The sequence below is a fragment of the Mustela lutreola genome, chromosome 2, assembly GCF_030435805.1.
Source record: "Mustela lutreola isolate mMusLut2 chromosome 2, mMusLut2.pri, whole genome shotgun sequence".
NCBI lineage: Eukaryota > Metazoa > Chordata > Mammalia > Carnivora > Mustelidae > Mustela > Mustela lutreola.
In genome coordinates this window covers 121711187-121732835 of record NC_081291.1, presented here as the reverse complement: position 1 = coordinate 121732835, position 21649 = coordinate 121711187, and the positions used below count along the sequence as shown (strand labels likewise).

Here is a 21649-nt window from a genome sequence, read left to right as displayed (position 1 = left end):
AGCATAGGTCATCATAATATCCTTCTAATTTGATAGATACAAATAAGCTAGTCTGTTAATGATGCTACTAAGGTTTTGAAATCGGTTAAATGGAGACTTTCATTCTCCATTGTCACTGAGAAAGACAGCCCTCTTTATCTGAGCCACAGGGTATGTCCAGTTTATGTAGTGGTGTTACAGATATGGGGTCCCAGGGGCGAGGAACTCAGGGTCCCAGCCATGCCTCAGGGGCATGAATTACAGCCTAGAGTCTGACGATCTATATCAATGTTTTCTCTTCTTGCTTAGCTTTGATTTCTTTGTGGAAGAGGGTTTTTTTAAAATAAGATAGTTACTCTGATTTTATGAGATTGCCTGGCCTACTGAGGGGCAGAGAATACTGGGGGAAGGAAGACATTTTAATGACTATGTAGATTGAAAATCCTCTAAGATCGAAGACTATTCATCCTCATAATATATTGCTACATAGGCACTCAATAAATATTTGTTGGATTGAAGAGATGGAAGTTATGCAGAACTGAATATTATTGAGACTTCCTCCACCACAAAAAAATCCATAATACACATATATTATATATATACACACATATATATATATACACACACACACACACTAGTTTTTCCTTCAGTAAGAAAATTCCATATCTTTTTCTATCCTTCAAGTCCTTTAAATTTATTTCTGAAAAGTGTTCCTCCCCTCTTTGCCAAGTGTTCTTATTTTTTTATTATTTATTTACCTATATTTATTTATTTATTTTTTCACCAAGTGTTTTTAAAAGCATAAACCCAAGGGCAACTGAGACTTCATGGGCAATTTGGCTGGTTGTTGACTAAATTCACACATTTGCTGGGGCTCCTTTCAGGGGAATATGTTAGGCTTGGGAGTTGTCCCTGGGACTTGACCTGGCTGTATGAAGGGTATCTTTTCCACTTAGTTTCTTTGTTAGCTGTGTAAGGACCACCTGTGAAATATAGCCCTAAGCCCCCACCTTACTCCCCTGTCCGCTGATACCATTTCTATTAGCTAATTCACCCGGCTCAATGAATGAGTAACAAAAACCACTGCGAGATTAGTCAGTTCTTGTTCCAACCCACCCTCAATGTCAGTTAGTTCAGTAACTTGCTAACAGTCAAGAGGCAAGCTCTTGGTGGCTGCCAAGCTGTAGTAATTAACATTGATAAAAATAAGGGTATTTCATTCCAGCTTTGCTGTCTTCACACATTGGAGGATTACATTGTTTTCATCCACCAGGATTTCTTCTAGGTCAGACTGACATTAATTTGTCTACTTAATTCTTGACTTTTCTGCAAAATAGTTAATGACTAATTTATAAAAACATGATGCCAAGATGTTGAGAAAGCTGGTCAGCAGATGTAAGAACAGAATCGGTCACCTTCTCACTGGCCGAGATTGTAACTTGGTTCTGAGCTTCTTGGTTCTCTGATATCCAGTTCCTCCGAGCCATTTCTTCCCATTCTGCCTGCATCTTATCCCAAAACTCTGTATCTGACTAGGAGACAGGAAAAATGAAGAGAGATGGATTTAGGACCATGTATGTCACCTGGTTTATTACTAGAAAGAGAGTTTTCCTCATAGATCAGAATGAGTTCTGAGGAGGTATAAGATGTTCAAACTGGCCACATCCAATGATACTCATGGTTGAAGAGCTCCTGAAGGGTACTTAGTACGCAGAGTGTTGAATTGTATTAGTTGTGACTTTCTCCAGCAGGAAAATAGTTACCATCTGAAGGACGAGGGTCATATATACCGAATTCAGCTAAAAATCCATTACTTGAGCTGCTTCAAGTGTGGGCACTGGGCACACATTATAGGAAGGAAGGTTTTAGAGCTGCTCTCAGGATATGAGGAATTACAGCCATGGCTTTGGGACTGAATGGGCAGTGACCTAGGGAAGCAGCTGACTATGGACAAGGGAAAATAACACTAATTGACCCTATTCTGTGCTAGGCACTGTGCTAAGAAAACACTGAACATAGAGGATTATGGTCACAAAGCTAGGAGTTCATAGGATCAGGACCCCAGTCTGACTTTCAAGCCCATGCTCTATGAGAAACATGGCATCCTGGTGCTAAAAAATGAAAGACATTGGCTTTCAGTGTGAACTTAACTGAGTCCTCTTAGGGAAGGTCTTGTCTATGGCAGGATGATTTTTTGAGAAATATTACTTTGTGTTTTTCTCCTTATAATTTTCCTTTATGTTTTCCAAAAGGGAAACCAGGCCATTTGCTTCCCTTTACTTCAGGGGAGGACTGAAAGATCTGTCCATGGTTGGCTGCTATTTTGGTAAGCCTGAAGAGAGTACTTTGGGAGTCCTGGTATGAGGAAAAAGGGGCAAATATTTTAAAGAATTTAAGAGAGGAAGGGGAACTTCCCAGGGGTGGGAAAGAGAAGTAGGGCGGTGGATTCTGAGATGAGTGGGAAACTGGTGCTTAGCTTTGAGATTTTTCCCTGTGAACTGACCTGACTTCCAAAAGGGTGACAGATGGTCTGACAGGGCAGGCTGACTTCAACTCTGATTCCAACATGGCAGGGATCTAGAAAGTGGATTTCAAGGAACCACTTGTTGGGGCTTGTTTTTTGTTAGCCATCAGTATGATAGACAAGAGGGTAGAGACTCTGCCCTTGATTTCTGGCACCACATAATCCTTCCGTATTTGGTGTCTGAGTCTAAGTTAGTAAGAGAGATGCTTGGAACCTACTTAATTTTCTTTAAAGAAATCAAGGGGAGTTAGTGCTTGAACACCTGAGTCTGGGACCGAGATGCATAATCTTAACTGCAAATCTTGATTTCTAAGATTCTAAGTCTTGTGACTTGTTAACACGCCATCAAAGTTGCCCTTCACCATTCAATCCTTCTAGTCTTACCTTCTACTCTACCCTCATGCCTGGTGTTGGTGGTTCTATGGTGGAAACTCTTCAAAGTTTGTCTAAATGATAATTATAAGCTTATGGGTATATATGTTCAAGGAAAAAAGGCCAGATCAATGTGCTTAATCCCAGGCTGCTAAATAAATAGTAGGTCTTGTTATTCTCCTTTATTATGTCCACAGTACTCCCTCCTACCACAAGAGCGGTCCTGTCCTTTCAGCAGAGGCCTCCCCTTGACAAAGCCGCAGGGCTGCAAGTACCTTGACAAATTTGTGTCTGAGACTCTAGAAGCACATGGAATGGCCATCACTTATCCAGGTTAAGGTTAGGAATAAAACTCAACGTTTCTTTTCTTTTTTTTTTTTTTTTAAATTTTTTTTTTTTAATTTTTTATAAACATATATTTTTATCCCCAGGGGTACACAGGTCTCAACGTTTCTTTTTTAGCAAGTCTTTCTAGCAGAATACCAAGGTATGCAAACAGAATGATCTCAGATATACAAAAGTAATGGCTTGATAAAAAATTAGAAAGAAATATGCTGCCATATTAAGAGTAAGTTCTCTTTGAATGAAAGGATGATGGATGGTATTTTTTCCTGCTTCTTCGTACTTTTCTGCACTTTCTGTATTTTCTATGAGTATGCATTGCTGTTCTAATTTTTTTAAAGGTTCAAAACAACAATAAAACAAAAAGAATTATTTATCCTTTTTTAAAATACCATAAACCTGACTACTTAGATACTGAGGAATTTGGAAAAAATTTTTGAAAAAAATTTTGGAGACTTGTTTTCTGGAATAGCTTTTCACAGATGTAAGTTCAGCTTGTCTGCATAGAAACTAAGATAAGTCTATGGAGTGATTTTAAAGTTTACTGATTTTCCTAATTCTTCTAAATGAAAGAATGAAGATGAGTTCATAACATGTACATCTGGATCACAGAAGCATGCATCACCTTTCCTGCAGTTTCAAATCAGATCTGTGGATGCAGAAATAAGACCACTATTTAAAACAGGACCTCAGTGGAGGTGAGGTTGCCAAGCTCTTATTTAATGAGATACACCAGGACTTACTGTTACCACTTAGAATGAGATCTGCTAATTAAAGTGCACAGCACAGATTCCTTTAATTACAGATGACTACTTTTAGCACAATCAATTCTCATCCAGTCTCAGAATCTAGGTTTCATTCACGTAACTGCAATTAACACTGCTTCTTTTTTCTATTTCTAATCAATTTTAGTGAAACCTGAAGCACACTTGAATTTTAACTTTTGTCAACATGACTGAGGGGGTTTTTATGTATTGATGATTTATTAGCTGTTCTGGGATTTTGTAGATTTTTTTTTAATACTCTACAGGTAATGAGTTATCTGCTTACACCAGAAATGAGCTACTTGCAATCCATTTTCATTTTTAAAAAATAGCTTTCTGATTATAACAATGGTAGATATTCATAAGAAACTTGGGATATGTGGTAGAGTGGTTAAGAATAGCAGCTCTCTCCTCCTATAGATACGGGAACAAATGTGGCTTCATTACTGATCTTCTGTAAGACCCCTGACTCCTCTAGGTCTCATTTTCCTTATCTTTAAAATGAACATACAATAATTATATTGGTCATTTGTTATGAGGATTAAATGAGAAAATATATCTGTGGCATGAAACACATGGCAAGTGTTCAATAAGTGTTGGTGTGGTTATTAGTGTTTTGGTATCACTGGAAAAAAAAGAATGAAACAAAGAGCGTCTACAATGTCAAAGCACAAATACACATCTATGAGTATCTTGGTGTTTTAATTTGCTGTAAACACATATCTTCTAGATTCCTTCCCTCTCTTTATTTAAATCTTTCCCTCTACCTCATTATTTTAAAATTGGAACAAAGTTAAGAAGACTATGGACAAAACAGTTGTAAAATGATATTTAAGAGGAGTTGTTACAACATGGAGCAGGCCTTGAGTTATACTATTCCTTTATAAATAGTATGATCACAGTGATAGGAAACAACAATATATAACATGTTTGGAAAATAATAACTGTAAAGAAATGCACCAATAGCATTACTTTTACAGGATGCGATTATGAATAAGTGTGCCATCTCCTTTCCTTGTATTTTTTAGCATTTCCCAAATTTTCTATTGCTGACACATTATTTTTGTGAAAAAGTAAGATTTGATTAAAAAACACTCTTGGGGTGTCTGGGTGGCTCAGTTGGTTAAGTGCCTGAACCTTGATTTTGGCTCAGGGCATGATCTCAGTTTTGAGAGATCAAGTCTTCCTCAGGCTCTGAGTTCAAAAGTCTGCTTGAGATTCTCTATATTCCTTTCCCTCTGCCCCTCCCCCTACTTGCATACGCTCTCTCACTCTCTCTAAATAAATAATTAAAACCTTAAAAAAAAATTTCTTCTTTTCAATCTCACTTCCTCCATGATGTTTCTCCAAAGACCCTAAACTAGAGGGATCTCTTGCTTCTCTGAGTTCCTCTGAGCTAACACTGTGAGTGGTTAGGAAGAAGAGAGATGTGTGCTAGAAGCTTCTATTATCTGTAAACTTGAATAAGTCGTTTAAACCCATATGTACATTTTTTTTTGTCATTTGTAAAGTAAGAAGACTAAATTGGTTAGACAATAGCTCAGGTTTCTTTTCTACTCAGATTGACTCAAAAGATCAGAATAAGTGGGACAGGAAGTGGGCTTCTACCCTATTCACTGATCTCTAAAAATCGTACTTTATAGCATTTTCCCAGGTGTAATATTGACATTTTCCCTTTACTTTTTGATTGTAAAACTAGAAAATAAAAATTTCTATGAGAATCACGGTAAATGAAATACTAATTAAATTAAAATATAAAGAATAAAAAAATAAGCAATTCAATTTAGAATTTGGAAATTTTAAGGAAGAAAAGCATATTGCTACTTCCCACTCACTAGTCTATTTTGGTTATCCTTGAGTTAAAGTAGAGATACTTTCATTTTTGTGGTCAAATGTAATTGTTGAGTAGAAGTATCCTGGAGTTGGGCTGTGAAAGAACTGTTTGATGTGAGATGGTTTGCCCATTGTGCCTGTGAGGAGTCTGACTTTCTTTTTGCTTTGGACATCCATTGATTAACAGTCACTAGATCAAAACGTAAACAATCCATTCTCTATATGCAAAAGTAAAGAGAGTAGCCCTTACATGGCAAGCAATGAAAATCACTGTGCAAGTTTGGACCCAATATCTGCCACAACAATTTTTGTCAAAGTGAAATTGTGTGTAGATCAGTTATGGACCTTATTGCCCTGGGATCCAACAGTCCAGGCTAGCAAAAATGGCTGAAACATCCCCACTCACATCTCTTCTTGACTAAAAGCTAATATTATTCAAAGATTCCATGTGGCTGCCCGAAGAACATATTCAACCGGGGGCTGTAAGAATAGACGTTTGGCACCCTATTCAAGAACGGAATAGAATTTCGATTGGTTAGAATTAATGTGAGCTCTGGGTGCGGTTCTGGGTGTCTAACATAGTGATGGTCATGGGCAAGCTGGAGTCTATTCAAGCAAGAGTACATGGGCAAGAGTAACAGTTTATGAAGCAATTCACTGGTTCAGCAAGGTTCAGAGGGGTGGTGGAACTAGGCAAGAAGCCTTAGCCTTGTCTTGCAGCCAGAAGAACTAGGGTGAATGAATGGCGGTTCCTGGGGAACAGATTTTTATCAAATGCCTAAAAATGTAATAGGCTCTTTCCTTTTCAGAAGGATGGATTCCTCAAAATTAGAAGTCTTTTTTTTTTTTTTTTTTTTTTTTTTGAGAGAGAGAAGGGTGAGATGGGAGAGGTGGGGGGTGTAGAAGAGCAGAGGAAAATGGAAAGAGAGAATCTCAAGCAGGCGCCACACCCAGCATGGAGACTGACAAGGGGTGCAATCTCACAACCCTGAGATCATAACCTGAGCCGAAATCAAGAGTCAGACATCTAACCACCTGAGCCACCCAGGTGACCCAACATTAGAATTGGAATGACCAATGTGAGGAGTCCTTATAAAGATAATTCACAGATTAGTTTGACTTGATGAATTTTATAATCTCTTATGACCCCGAATATCAGATTATAACATTATTAATGAGTTGATTCATTGATTCAAACAGGAAGTCTCAAAATTTATAAAATCTCTATGGGATAAGAAATGGTCATGCATGCCCTTTTCTCAATCTAAACAGTACAGGGAAGAAGACTCATGGGCTTTGGTGTCAGGTATAATGGGCCACAACTAGCCTTGTTCGCTGTCAAGAGAACTTCGGCAATTTCGCTCTTTAACTTGGTTTCCTCATTTGTAAAATATAAAAAGAGTCTTGTAGAGTGGTCGTGCAGATGAAGGAAAACAATGTATGTAAAGGGCTTAAAACCTGTAACATTAAGAAAGAAGGAATGGGGGGCACCTGGGTCGCTCATTTGGTTAAGCATCTGCCTTTGGCTCAGGTCATGATTCCAGGTCCTGGGATCGAGCCCCGTGTTGGGCTCCCTGCTCAGTGGGCAGTCTGCTTCCCTCTCCCCCATCCCTTCCCCGGCTCATGCTCTCTCAGCCTCTCTCTCAAATAAATAAAATCCTTCAAAAAAAAAGAGAAGGAATTGACAGTTTGTGTAATTTCATATTCACAAATGAAAAAAATGACTTTTTAAGATAGAGAGAGGGTGCCATATCATAACCTGTAAACGGTGTGGTTCAGAAGTCTGAAAAACGACACTATTGGTACTAGCACTCAACACAGATTTTCTGGTTGCCTCTGGGTTAGACATGCTTCCTTGTTTAATGAAACTGGTCATCACAGCTCAAGTTGGCCAGCGCCTGGGCAAACAGCCCAAGGCTTTTGCCAAACAACGTGGTAGCAGGTTGGTTGCAAAATATGGGGAGAAAAAAATGGAATTTATGGGGAGGAGAGGAAAGAGCACCGCACAGGAGGCTGGAAATAATGCATGACTTGAGCAGGATGTCGGACGGCAACCAGAACCATTTCTAACAAAATCTAAGCTATTTTCCTGTTTTTTATCTTCTTCCCAGAGCAAGCCGCAAAGAGAACTAGAGTATTAAAACACAAGGAGCAAAACTTGTTGTTCAAATGGGCAGGGGTCATTTTTGAGAGAGCTTTTAGCATATTCACTAGCAAATGAATGCCTTTATGGAGCCAAAGTTTCGCATGATTATATTCATAGTGGCTCCCGTGGTGTCTGTATTCACTACAGAGAACTGCTCTCCAGGGGGCACTGGACCTGAAGCTTTGGAGACCCAACTGGGGTTTGCTGCTGCTTTGGGAGTAAGGTTTTGTGGGGCCAATTTCTCAGCAGCTGTGTATGTTTTACAGGCCTCCTGACTGCTCCTTGGACAGCTGGAGACTGAGGGCTACAGGGCTACTTTACCATGGGCACAAGGAAGATGGGAGGGCCCTTGGGTTTGACACTTGCTTCACATCCACGTGGGAACAAGTCCTGTGATAGTGTGATAGCCTGTGGATAGTGGTAGAAGTAGTCCTGGCAGGTGGCTTTCTTTTCATAAAAGGCAAGTGTCTAACTTAGGTGTTGATTGACGAGGCATCCACTTCAAAGGTGCTACCTTGAATAACCACATCATGCCACTCACTCTAGATAAAGAGACAGGTTGTTCATTCCCAGCCTTCCCCTCCCTCCATTTTAGAGATCTTGGTTGATTTCAATAATTGACCATTTGGTTGCTTGCTTTTTTCTCTTCCCATGCTTTAAATTCCTGCACTTGTGTTTTAAATTCACCAATAAAGAATGAGCCCTCAAAACCCTAGGCCCCCCCCACTCTCAACCCCAATAAAATCAGAACCCCAGGCCTGGTCTCTTTCCTCTCTACCCATGACCTCACTGTGTGGCCCCTGTAATTTCCAGGACTTGTAAGAAATACACTTTTCCTTTTCCTGGTGGTTATTGCTGAGAGGACCTTGAAATCATAATAAGAACAAGGGCTGGTCCAGCCACAACACTGGTTCCTTTTTTTTTTCTTAAAGATTTTATTTATTTATTTGTCAGAAAGAGAGAAAGTGAGAGAGAGAGAGAGAGCGTGCACACAGAAGTAGGCAGAATGGCAGGCAGAAGCAGCGAGAGAAACAGGCTCCTTGCCGAGCAAGAAGCCCGATGCAAGACTTGATCCCAGGACTGTGGGATCAGGACCCGAGCCGAAGGCAGTGGCCCAACTAACTGAGCCACCCAGGTGTCCCCATAAAACTGGTTCTTGATAGGTTAAGACCAACACAGGACAATTATGAACAACAGGCAGTGTGATTCAGTTCTAGAGGGGCTTTCTTCTCCTTTAGCCATAGCCACATGTGGTGAAAAGTTACTGAGGAAACTCCCTACTAGCTTTAATAAAAAAAGGTATTAGAAATATTTACTATAACCCAAACTTTTATATATATAATATCTATAACCCAAACTTTCAGGTTTAGTAAATATTTGGTGTTTGTGCTTGCATTATAACAATATTACTGCTAAATAAAAATTTGGTGTTTGTGCTTGCATTATAGCAATATTAAAAGAATAAAACCAAACAAAACACCTGGGTACTACTGTTACTACTGTTGGTAGTGGTGGTTACTATTCTCAAGAAACTCATGCTCTGATGATAAAATAAAAATTGAGGCAACTGTAATTCTAGATAGGGTGAACAAATGATGTAAAAAGAGATGAAATTACTTGCTAAAGTCACACTAATTTTGGTTAATAAAAGAGCCAGAATTCAAGATACTTCATTCTTTCCTTATTTGACAGACTGCATCTTCCAAAATGGCTAAAGCACTGTTTCTGGTCCCTCATCCTCTCCAGAACCTTGCCACACTCCATTAAGAGGTGGAGTTCCTTGCCTGTCTTTGAATACTTGCCTTGGCAAATAACAATGCAATGGAAATGACCTGTCGTGGCTTTTGGGGCTAAATCCTACAAGGTGATACAGTTTCTGCCTGCCTCCCCCTCTTCCTCTCAGGATACTCACTCCTGGTATCTAGCTATCCAGATGACTATCTATCTAGCAAGGAAGCTCAGACCACAAAGAAAGGCCACATGCAGGCATTCTGGCTGGCTGTTGCAGCTAAGTTGTCAGATGACTACTGGCATAAGCCATCTGACATGGAAGTGAGAATGCCTTTATTTTATTTATTTATTTTTTTAAAAGATTTTATTTTTAAGCAATCTCTACACCCAACGCAGGGCTAGAACCCACAACGCTGAGATCAGGAGTTGCATGCTCCTCTGACTGAGCCAGCCAGGGGCCGTGAGAATGGCTTTGGATTACTCCCACTCCTCAATATCACCATGAGCCATTGAGCCACACTGACACATACCAGAACAAAGATGAACCATCTTCTCTGAGATCTACACAAATTACATATTTTTTGAGCAAATCAAAAATTATTTTTTTTAAGCCATGAGTGTTGGAGTAATTTGTTACACAATCATGGTAACTGGAACATACTTTACGTTCGAAGATTGGAGCACCGAAGAAAGACTAGGTATAGAGAATGGACCTTGAAGGATTGACAGGATAATGATGTATGGTAATATTTCCCCACAGAGTATGCTAGAAACAAAGAGTTCTGTGGTCAAATGAGCTTAAGAAACTGTAGGTTAAAGCAGAGGCTGCAAATTGGTGGCCTATAAGCCGATCTAGCCAAAAGACATTTTTGTCCACTCAAAGTGGATCTAAAATTTTCCATCAAAACCCAGATTTCAACAAGTCAAAACCACAATGAGATATCACCTCACACCAGTCAGAATGGCTAAAATCAACAAGTCAGGAAATGACAGATGCTGGCGAGGATGCGGAGAAAGGGGAACCCTCCTATACTGTTGGTGGGAATGCAAGCTGGTGCAGCCACTCTGGAAAAAAGCATGGAGGTTACTCAAAATGTTGAAAATAGAACTGCCCTATGACCCAGCAATTGCACTACTGGGTATTTACCCTTAAGATACAAATGTAGTGATCCAAAGGGGCACGTGCACCTGAATGTTTATAGCAGCAATGTCCACAATAGCCAAACTATGGAAAGAACCTAGATGTCCATCAACAGATGAATGGATCAAGAAGATGTGGTATATATATACACAATGGAATACTATGCAGCCATCAAAATAAATGAAATCTTGCCATTTGCGACAACATGGATGGAACTAGAGCGTATCATGCTTAGCGAAATAAGTCAAGCGGAGAAAGACAACTATCATATGATTTCCCTGATATGAGGAAGTGGTGATGCAACATGGGGGCTTAAGTGGGTAGAAGAAGAATAAATGAAAGAAGATGGGATTGGGAGGGAGACAAACCATAAGTGACTCTTAATCTCACAAAACAAACTGAGGGTTGCTGGGGGGAGGGGGTTTGGGAGAAGGGGGTGGGATTATGGACATTGGAGAGGGTGTGTGCTTTGGTAAGTGCTATGAAGTGTGTAAACCTGGTGATTCACAGACCTGTACCCCTGGGGATAAAAATATATGTTTAAAAAAAAAAAAAAAGAAGACACCAACCAAAAAACAAAACAAAACAAAAACAAAAACAAAAAACCCCCCCAGATTTCAGATATCTCATGAAGATTTGTTAATATTGGGCCCACAGGACTAGAAGCAGCAACTCATAGGTGATATGTGGTATTTCCACTTCCTTACCGCCATTGCCAGGTCATTATCTTTATCTCCTGGAAGTAACTAGTTTCCAACTTCTGGATGAAAGTGAACATGTTCCTTACTGCATGACTTCCCAGGCTCTTCATATGCTAATGTGTATTTTAGATCTTTAAATGGGGATATAAACAATAGTCCTTAAATGTGTGCATTCGAACCTCTGAGTGTGCATCTGTCATTAGGGTTCTCTAGAACATAGCTTGGAAAATGCTGATACAGAGATGGGGCATCTGAAGTTCCACAAAAAGAGAACTCTTTGGTGGGATAAATTTGGTGTATCCTGAGAAACTACCAGGGACAGGAATTTACCACATATAGTTTGTTTTCATGTGATTGTTTCCAGTGAAACTCATCTCCAATTAGCCAGCAGGTTCTCTAACCCTCACATCTGCTGTGTGAATCAGAATTCTTCAAGAATCTGTTGTTTTTGCTCTAGAAAAGGAAATGAAACCCAGAATGTGGAGGGAAGAATTAAAATAATTTTTGCAGGATTTTAAGAAGACAACTCATTTGATGAATTTATCTTGTCAATGCTAACTAACCATTTAAAATGGCTTTGAAATTACATATAATTATGTATACAGATTGGACAAAGACTGGAAGAAACATTAAAAAATGAAAGCAGTTAATTTATTAATGTCATGGGAATTCTGGGTAATTCCTACCCTTTCCTCCCCCAATTTCCTGATTTCCCTTATTGTTGTTGCTTTTTAGAATAACTTAAATGAGAGAAAACCTTTAATAAAGGAATTATTTTTCTGGTGAACAACAACTTTTAAGTTCTATGATTGGTTCAGGGACCATAAAAAATGTAAATATCCTTAGTAATAGAAATAGTGATTAAGAGCAAAAGTTTTGGAGTTACTCTTGATAAGAATCCTAGTCCTATTACTTAATTGTGATGTGACGTTGAACATATGACAAAATCTCTCTATGTCTTGGTTTCTTCACATTAAAATGGTGTTGTTAGAGGAGATGATTGAGAGGCTATGACTGCCAGTGGGCCCTTGAGCTAAACATGAGTCATTAGAGGGTCCCTCACCTTCTCCCCCATCTCTTGGATGTCTGGTCTGCCTACTGTTCCCACAGTGAAAGCTGTTCTGAGGATGCAGTCTTGAGAGGGGAAGGTATTGGGGAGACTATCTGGATGGTGTATATGACTGAACCCAATGAGTATGGTAACATTTGTGTAAACATTTTAAGATTCTGGTGGACAGGTATAGAGATCTCATAATGCAGCCACATAAGACAAGCCTCATATGTAAGTTCCCTTGCTTATTAAACCTGCCACCTACCCATTTGGTGCAGTCTGCCACTTTTCTACCTCTCTCCTTGCCCTCTGTGTTTGGGCCCAGTTTATGAACCAACAAATGGTGAGCCAGCCAGGAGACCCAAGTGACAGGCCTTAGGAAAGCTAGGCATTTGTAGGAAAATCTTGTGTTGGCCGCCGACCTCCATGTGGGCAGAGGTGGCCCATGTGTTAGATGTTTGTGGATCACCATGTGAGTCTCAGGACACCCTGAAAACACCAGCATGTGTGATACACTTGTTTGAGAAACTACACATAGCACACTGTGGCAAAGAAGAAAAATGAGCAGCTGCCCCCATGGACTGGCCTCTCGTGCAGGTGGCTTGTCTGGCCCCTGATGTCCAGCTAGAGGCCGAAGCTTGAGTTAGAAAGTTGAAGAACTGAGGCCACAGAAGGACATGCAGTTGTCAACTATTTTTCTACCTTTGGGGTTGGCAGAGAGGGTGGGAGAGAAAGATAATAGTTTGGAGAACGTAATGGTCAATTTTACAAAGCTCAGAGGGTGCAAGATGCCTTGGGTTAAGATCCAACAGCTTGTGACAAAGCCTGAGAGGGATGCTGAGAGGTGGAAGGAATACCTGGAAATTGAAGAGAGCCAAGAGCAAAGAGGGGGATGCTGTGATTGACAGTGACTACCAACAGCCTTACGCAGGCTGACCCTGAGCACCAAGGGAAATGTAAATAGTAACCACTCTAGGTTTCCAATAATAAAGAACTACACCCCAAAACTCTTAGGAGAAACTTGCATTTTTTTCTCTTCCCTTGAAGTTATAAATCTTATCATGTCCTTGAAAGATAAGTACCCCAGGAAGCAACTAAAGCCCTGCCCATAATTTCCTGAGACCTAAGGAAAAGAAGGGGGAGGGACATTTTTAAAAATACAGATTGCTGTAGAGGCTTCCTTGTTCCTTTTTTTTTTTTTTTTTTTTTTTTTTTTTTTTTTTTTTTGTTTTGTTTTGTTCCAATTCCTGTCCACAACCACCATAAGATTACTAATTAAGGGCACATACAAATCTTAAAAGTCTTCTCTACAAATACTAATGAAAACATTAGCTGTGTGAGTAACTTTCACTTGTTCCATCTGCCAGAGACACACCAGATTGAATTGTTTTAGAAACCAGTGAATTTTACATCATACCAGATTAATAGCTAGTTTTGGAATGAAAGCTATGGGATCTCTGTTCGCATATGTTATGTTTGCCCATAGATATATATTACTTATGTGATGTTTTTCTTCCTCCAGAGATTATGAACAAAATTAATTTGCAAAATATCTCTATTTAATTGGCTTAAAGAAAAGTAAGTTTTGGAGCTCCTGGGTGGCTCATTCAGTTAAGCATACGCCTTCAGCTCAGGTCATGATCCCAGGGTCCTGGGATTGAGCCCCACGTCAGGCTCCCTGCTCAGAAACTAAAGCTTAGTTTCTTTCATCTGTTAAAAGGAAAAAGTTTTCTTGGACTATTAGTTTATTCTTGATGAGATGATGCTCTTTACTTTTTAAGTAATCTGCCTAGAAAACAAGATTCTGCGTTTTACAAAAATTCATTGTCCCTTTGGTTAAATTGATAATTAAGTTTGTTTCACAGTGACCTTTTCAATCAAGTGTTTAAAACCTTTTGATATTTTTAACAACGTTCATCAAAATCAAATTTAATATTTATTTATTTGTCCAAAATCAAATCTATTTATTTATTTATTTATTTTTAAGATTTTATTAATTTATTTGACAGAGAGACAGACAGTGAGGGAGGGAGCTCAAGCAGGGGGAGTGGGAGAGGGAGAAGCAGGCTCTCTGCTGAGCAGGCAGCCCCATGTGGGGCTCAATCCCAGGACCCTGGGATCATGACGTGAACCAAAGGCAGATGTTTAACCACTGAGCCACCCAGGCGCCCCCAAAATCAAATTTTAAGTGACGGCTTGTGGACCTTGTCCTAACTTTGAGATTTTTCAGATCCCGGAGCATCTCAAAAGATATGTTCTCTCTCCTTATACAGCAAAGCTATTAAACTAATTAGGCTTATTTGATACATTAACTTAAAAAGGATGCATTATTAGATAAACTTTCCTTAGGGTATATTTATATAGAATTCCTGAAAATCTGATACATCCTGATATAATGTTATCAGTCATAATTTTGAAATGTATGTCGCAGAAATAACCAAATTTCCTTGTCAATTGCATTATAGTGAACGCTCATCAGATCTTTAACTATGGCCATTTTAAAAGTCTTTTGTAACTTAAAGGCAGTTATTTTACTCTGATGTTTTTGTAAATATCTTCCTGCAAAAGTGCTTTATCTTCAAAAAGATTTTTGGAAAAGATTGACAAGTACAGAGTTCTAATAACTAAGACCTATTTACCTTCATGTGGGAGAGACAATAATGGACCTTTTAAGTGCTTCCCTAAGGCTACATGCAAAGCTTCTTGCTATGTCATGGGATGGTAGGCCAAAACCTGTGACTGTTCTTCCCCACATCAATATAATAGGCCCACTACACTGATAATATAATATTTACTTATGAAGAGTTGTCTCTGTTGTGGGACAGCCTTTAGGCTTTGCTGGAACATCTGCGAGGGAAAGACAGGCAGTAAACATCTGGAAAATTCAAAGCCCACGTGTTGCTGTAAAGTTTCTGGAAACTGGTTGTATAAGACACACATTATTCCAAAAGCTGTGATTGACAAGACGCAAGCCTACCTAACCCTCCAAAACAGGAGAGAGATGAAAACCTTTGTAGGGATATTAGGGTTTTGGCGGACTTTTATTCCCACCTGGCATAGCGCCTCTGCCTTTTATACCGCCAGATAAAGAAAAGGATACATACGGAACTGGGAATCAGAACAAGTCACCTTTGAGAAGGCAAAGATACTCATAAAGCAGGTGAAATCTCTAGACATTTCCCACACAGGGCTACCACTTAAATTAGATGTGTCTGTGATTCCAGAAGGTATGGGTTGGGCAATATGACAGAGACAACAGGGGGAGAGAATACCCCTAAAATTTTTGCCCCAGCTCTGGAAGGGGAGATAAACCTGATGTACCCATAGAGCTCATAGCAGTGTACACAGCGCTCCCTCAGGTCGAGCCTCTCACAGAGGAACAGCATATTGTGGTAAGAACGTCCCTTCCTACCAAGGGGTGAATTAAAAATATGTTTCCCATTTTGACTAGATGGTTTTCCTATTTGCAGCAGAGGAGTGCCTTGTCTGCCTGGCACTATCTCTAGAAATGCAGGGGCTGCTGGGTTTTGTAGGTATGCAGAGCCTCTAGATGCCCTGCCCCAATTCCTGTGAGGCCCCTATGGCCTGTAGAGAGAGAGCAGGGGATATTCTCATTGATGCCTGGTATACAGATGCCTAGAAGCAAGAATGAATCACAGCATCCAGTGAGCTGAACTTGGGAGTGTTCTGGCTGGTGATCACTCATGAGCCCTGGCTGTTAACCCATTACACTTACAGTTGAATGGTTCTAAAGGGATTAACCCCATGGCTCAGACAATCAGAAACCAAAGGATAGATGGCCATGAATAAGCCCTTGTGTGGTCAAGATATATGGAAAGACATTTGAGTTTATCTGCAAGAGCGTGAGGCTGTCTTCACTATTATCCATGTACTAATCATAAGGCATTGATCCCCACTGGAAATCAGGAAGCTGATGCCCTAGCCTGGGCACAAGCGATAACAACTGACTTCTTTCTTTCTTTCTTTCTTTTTTTTTTTTTTTAGATTTATTTATTTATTTGAGAGGGGTGGGGAGAGACAGAGGGGGAGAGAGAGAGAGAATCTTTAAACAGACTCTGTGTTGAGTGTAGAGCCCGATACGGGGCTTGATCCCACTACCCTGACTGAGATAACGACCTGAGCTAAAACCAAGAGTCAGATGCTTAACCAACTGTACCACTCAGGCACCCCACAGCGGTCTCTTTAGTAGATAGGAAAGACTAGATGCATAGAAAAAATGGCCACTACAGTGCCCAGGTGGAATGATAGATTGTCAAGGATGCAGGATTGCTTTTGAAATACACTGACTTGGTTAATGCATTAAGAGCATATCTCTTGTGTCTAAATAATGCCCAAGGCAGTTGCCAGAGAAGTCTGGGGCCATCCACAGGAGTTCCTAACCTGTAAAAGACTGGCAAATTGATTATACTTGTTCCCTCCCTTAGAGGGAGGGTTCTAAATATGTCTTGGTTTATGGGAACACTGCCTCTGGCCTAACCCAAGTTTTCCCATCGCTGTGCAAACCAGGCTGCCACCATTAGGGAATTAGAAAAGCTGAATACCATGTACAGATACCCTTGTTGAAAAGACAGTGATCAGGGGTCACATTTCAAAGGCGATAATATGCAAGACTGAGCACAAGAATGACTTTGAACAGATAGGTCCCATGTCCCCTATAACCCACAAGTGGTAGAGTTAATGGAAAGGAAAAATAAAATATTAAAGCAATGGGTTAAATTACTTATAGGTAAAGCTATCTTAGGTGGGTAGACTAAAGTACTGTTCCAGGCTTTAATTCATTTGAATGATCAACCAGTAGGGCCTGTTGCCCTCTGTGTCAAAATGGGGACCCTGGTGCTATAAAGATATAAAAGTCATGAGAAACAACTATTTTCCTGACTTTCACCATCAATCAATGTGCTCTACTACCCAGAAAGGTGTCATCTATTGGACTTTACAAAGTCTCACTAGAATGGGTAAATGACTTGGCACCCCTCCACTGGGCTGTCCTGTTATAGGATGAACCTGTTGAAATGCCCTATACCTGGGATGGAACATGCATCATTGGAAGAGGGGAAAAAATGGGGGTTCTGGTCTAGTATATCCCACCCCAGTCTACCTTCTCATGCCTGACAGTGCTGTCTCCCTTGGCCAACAATGATTGTATGTATAGATGGGTCAAGTTCCTAAAGCTATCAACCTCCCTCTTCTCAAAGCCAGGTAGAGAGGTTCTGTTTTCCACTGATAAAACCATATGTTTGCCTTCTTTTTTCCTTCATTGGTCTGGAGGACACTACAGCACACACAGAAACTCTTATAAATTCATCCAACAAGACTTAAATGATAGCTAGTAAAGCCTGTCCTTAATAAATACTGAAATGTCTCTAGTGAAAAAAAGCTGTCCTCCAAAATAAGAGAGCTTTGGGAATTATTACTGCTTTATAGAGAGACACCTGTGCCACTATCTAAAGAAAACGTTATGTGTTCCTACCTGATGAGCCTAGTATACATCATCTTTATGAAATCACATAAAAACACAAAGGAATGCCCTGAGTGAGACAAACCCCAGTCTAGAGGACTTACTGATTTACTATCAGGGGTTTGGATCATGAGGCTATTGATGAAGAAAACTATTACTTATTTGGGGAATCATCTTTATCTATTTTCTTTTACATGTGGCTATATTGTTACTATAGTATCTGTCTCCAGCGCAGCCAGACAACCCCAAATAAGTCACCTCCATGTCACCCCTTGCTGACCACCCAGGTCAGCAGAAGAGGGGGCACATACGATTGTGAGAGCCCATCAGGAGAGAGATAAAACATTACGAGGGGTCATTAAGAGGAGGTGACCACTGGTTAACCCTTGAGTTATAGGACCTGGGCAATTGGAGGCTCTTTATCCCTTCCTTTGTCCTTGGCATGTAACTTCTGCCTACAGCTCCCACCATGGGAGCCACTTTCAAAGATATAGCTCTTAGATAGTAAGGTTTGACTGCAACCTTCTGCACTGAATATGTCACGGAACCCAGTTAGGCTCTGTAGAAAAACTTTTCACATTTGGCAGGAGCGTGTGGAGATCTATTCATCTTGCTGCCCACGACAAGCCCTGGAACAAAGTTGCTTTGCTTCTTAAACCTGACGCCTATCAATCTAGAGTGCTCTGCCTCATTTTTCAGCCTCTCCTTGCTCTCCATGGAGTCATGCTCAGCTGATAGGGCTGCCATGAGAACTGAGTGAAATGACAAATGGCCCTAGGACATAGAGCCCAGCAGGGATAACACTTATAGCTGCAACTAAAGCAACCTGAGAATGTCTGAGCATGGAAACAGGTTCTTTCCTCTTCCCATTTCCTTAGCTTGAGGGCAAGGCAACCAGGACATTGGTTTAGGAGCCATTCCTTTGTAACTTTTTCCCCTGGTGATAAAGAATTTAGCTTGCTAGGTCTAATAACCATGTAGACACCACCCTCCATGTTGAAAATCTTCCTCCTCTCGCCCTTTAGGGATATTTAAGGAAAAAAAAATTGGGTCAGTTGTTTTTGCAAAGTCAGATTAAAAAAATCCCTGGTATCACATTGATCAGACTGTACTGATATTTAGGCTTTTTTTCCTTTTTTCTTTTTGACTACCTGATTGTTACAATGGTTGACCAGGTGTGAAGAGAGTCTAGATCTGGTCTGTTATCTGAGAGTATTGGGGAAGAAGATGGTTGAAGCTGTTTTCTTTGACACTGGAATCAAACTAGCTGACTCAGTGGTCAGGCAAAGATTCTGAAAAGCCACCAGGAGCTCCCCGGCCCTGGATCAGGTGCTGGTATCTCATGGGAAAGGGAATGTGCTCATGCTACCTTGAGCTAAGATCCAGATGTTCATAGCTACTGTGGAGCTAGGTAGTTTCTGCTATACCCACTAATGCCTCAGAAAAATTCCAGATGGTCAAAATCATCACACATTCTCCTTGTGTACTGATTTATTGGCCTGTGAGGATTAATTTGGATGGAACTGGAGAAATATTTTCTCTGCCAAGGATACTAGGCATTGAATCTAGTTTCTTGGCAGTGGCTGCCTAATTCCCAGTATCAAAACACAGAAGAGAAACCCAATATAATGGCAGGCCAGAGACTCCACAGGCTCAGGGAAAAAACCCACTGTTGGAACATTCTTTTCTACAGAACCTAACAGAAAATGGAAAGGAGGCTATGGATGGATTGACCTTCCTCTATTTTCAATTATTAGACTGTACTGGCAAAATTTGCTGACTTTAACAAATGACATAGACCTGCATTGGTTTTGGAGCTATGTTATAATTAGAAACACGTTTTGAAAGGCTGGATGCAATATTTTTAAAAAGAAATACTTAGATGTACAAGAGAGTAGTGCTTTTCCAAAGTCTTTATAAAATGGATTTTTTTCATATAGAATCTTTTAAAGTATTTCATAAAATTTGAAGGGTAGTATTTTCTCAAAATAATTTATTCTATATACTTACACATTTAGTACACTCAGCAAAATTATCAACAAGCCTACCATGTAACAGGCAATATTCTAGTCACCAGGGTATAGCAGTAAACAAGACAGATGCTGATCCTGCCTGGAATGTGCAGTGTGGTGGGCAATCCAGTCCTGGAAGAAAGGGTATTCTGGGAGCAAAGAAGAGGGGAACCCAACCTAGACTTGGGAGTTTGATGATCTTCCTAGACGCAGAGAAAGCCAAGTGAGACTCTAAGGGTGAACAGAAGTTAGCCAGGTAATGGTGTGAGGAAAGAACATTTCTGCTAGGAAGAATAGCATGTGCCAAGGCTCACAGGAAGATTACATGGCCTATTCTGGGAACTGATGATTATTATGATGCCAGTGTAGACATCAAGAGGTTGTAGAGACAAAAATGGTTCAGACCATGAAGGACCTTATAAGGCTAGGTCAATGAGTTTGGACTATATTCTAAGGGTAAATGAAAACCCATTACTTAGTTCTGTATTTAAAAATATTATTCTGACTGAAATGAAAATAATGGCATAAGTAGGGCATTCTATCCACTTTGGAGGCAACAAGGCAAGTTACTTGGCTGTTAGAGTTTTCCGTATAAGAGATGATGGTGCCTGGAATAGAGTGTTGGAGTGGAGGTGGTGACAAATGGGTGGATTTGAGAGCTAGAACAGGAAAGGTGAAGCAGGGTCATGGTGAAGACCTCAGATCTGGGTATGTTCAGCCTGAAGTACTTCTGGTGTATGTTTGAGCACAGATGTTGAGTAGGCTCTTGGCTACATGGCTTTGGTCTCAAGAAGAAAATCACAGTCAGAGCTATGGACTAGAATGTGACTAGAATGTGACTAGAATCACATGAAGGGGTGTGCTGAGCCAATGTGTCAGGAGGGAGTACAGGCTGTCCGGCATTGTGCTCTGGGGAACATCAATAAGGAATAGACGGAGGAGGAAGAACTCATTGCAGAGAAACTCCAAAGGAAGAGAATCCTGAAGTGAGAAAAGTGTGTACCAGTGTGGAGTATTGTGGCTGCAGCACCCCTATGAGCATGAACATCAATAGAGATGTGATGTTTTTGTCCACAGCAACATCCATGGGATAGAGGTAGAGGCCATGTTGCCATGGATCGAGGACACATGAGAATAAAAAGACACTGTCATACACTATAACCGTAAATACAACCATCTTTGGAGTGTTTGTGGAGTTACTGAACGGGTATCTGAAGTATCTGAATAAATCTCATCTTCATTTAACTGGCTCTTCCCCCTCCAATTTCATGCTTTTACCCCTACCTACCCGCTTTCCAATCTATTTACCTATCTAACCTTTAACTGATAAGCCAAATGTCTTATTTGAACCTTAGCCAAGGCTAGGAATATGAGTAGGTAAGGAAAGGAATAGCTATGTTTTCTTTTCCTGTTTATTGTCTCATAGAATCTGAGCATTGCTTCAGGAAGGAAGAGGCCTTAGGAGCATCTCTCCTAAGATGAATTGTGGGGCTGGGGCAGAAAAGAGATAAACTAGGAGGCTTTTGCAATAATCTGGGTTGAGACCAGGGTGATTGCAACAAAAACAGAGAAAA

At 40.3% G+C, this 21649-nt stretch overlaps 1 protein-coding gene across 8 annotated transcripts in view; it reads right to left on the bottom strand.

The window, feature by feature from the left end:
• The window catches only part of PEX5L (peroxisomal biogenesis factor 5 like), a 227471-nt gene that overhangs the window by 18825 nt on the left and 186997 nt on the right, over window positions 1-21649 (bottom strand). For 7 of the 8 annotated variants that reach the window (XM_059163394.1, XM_059163397.1, XM_059163398.1 and 4 more), the window contains one exon: window positions 1395-1511. The exons of the other annotated variant lie outside the window; for it this stretch is intronic. In XM_059163394.1, the coding sequence (XP_059019377.1) occupies window positions 1395-1511 (117 nt within the window). The remainder of the gene's footprint in view (window positions 1-1394; window positions 1512-21649) is intronic. 8 annotated transcript variants of the gene reach the window in all.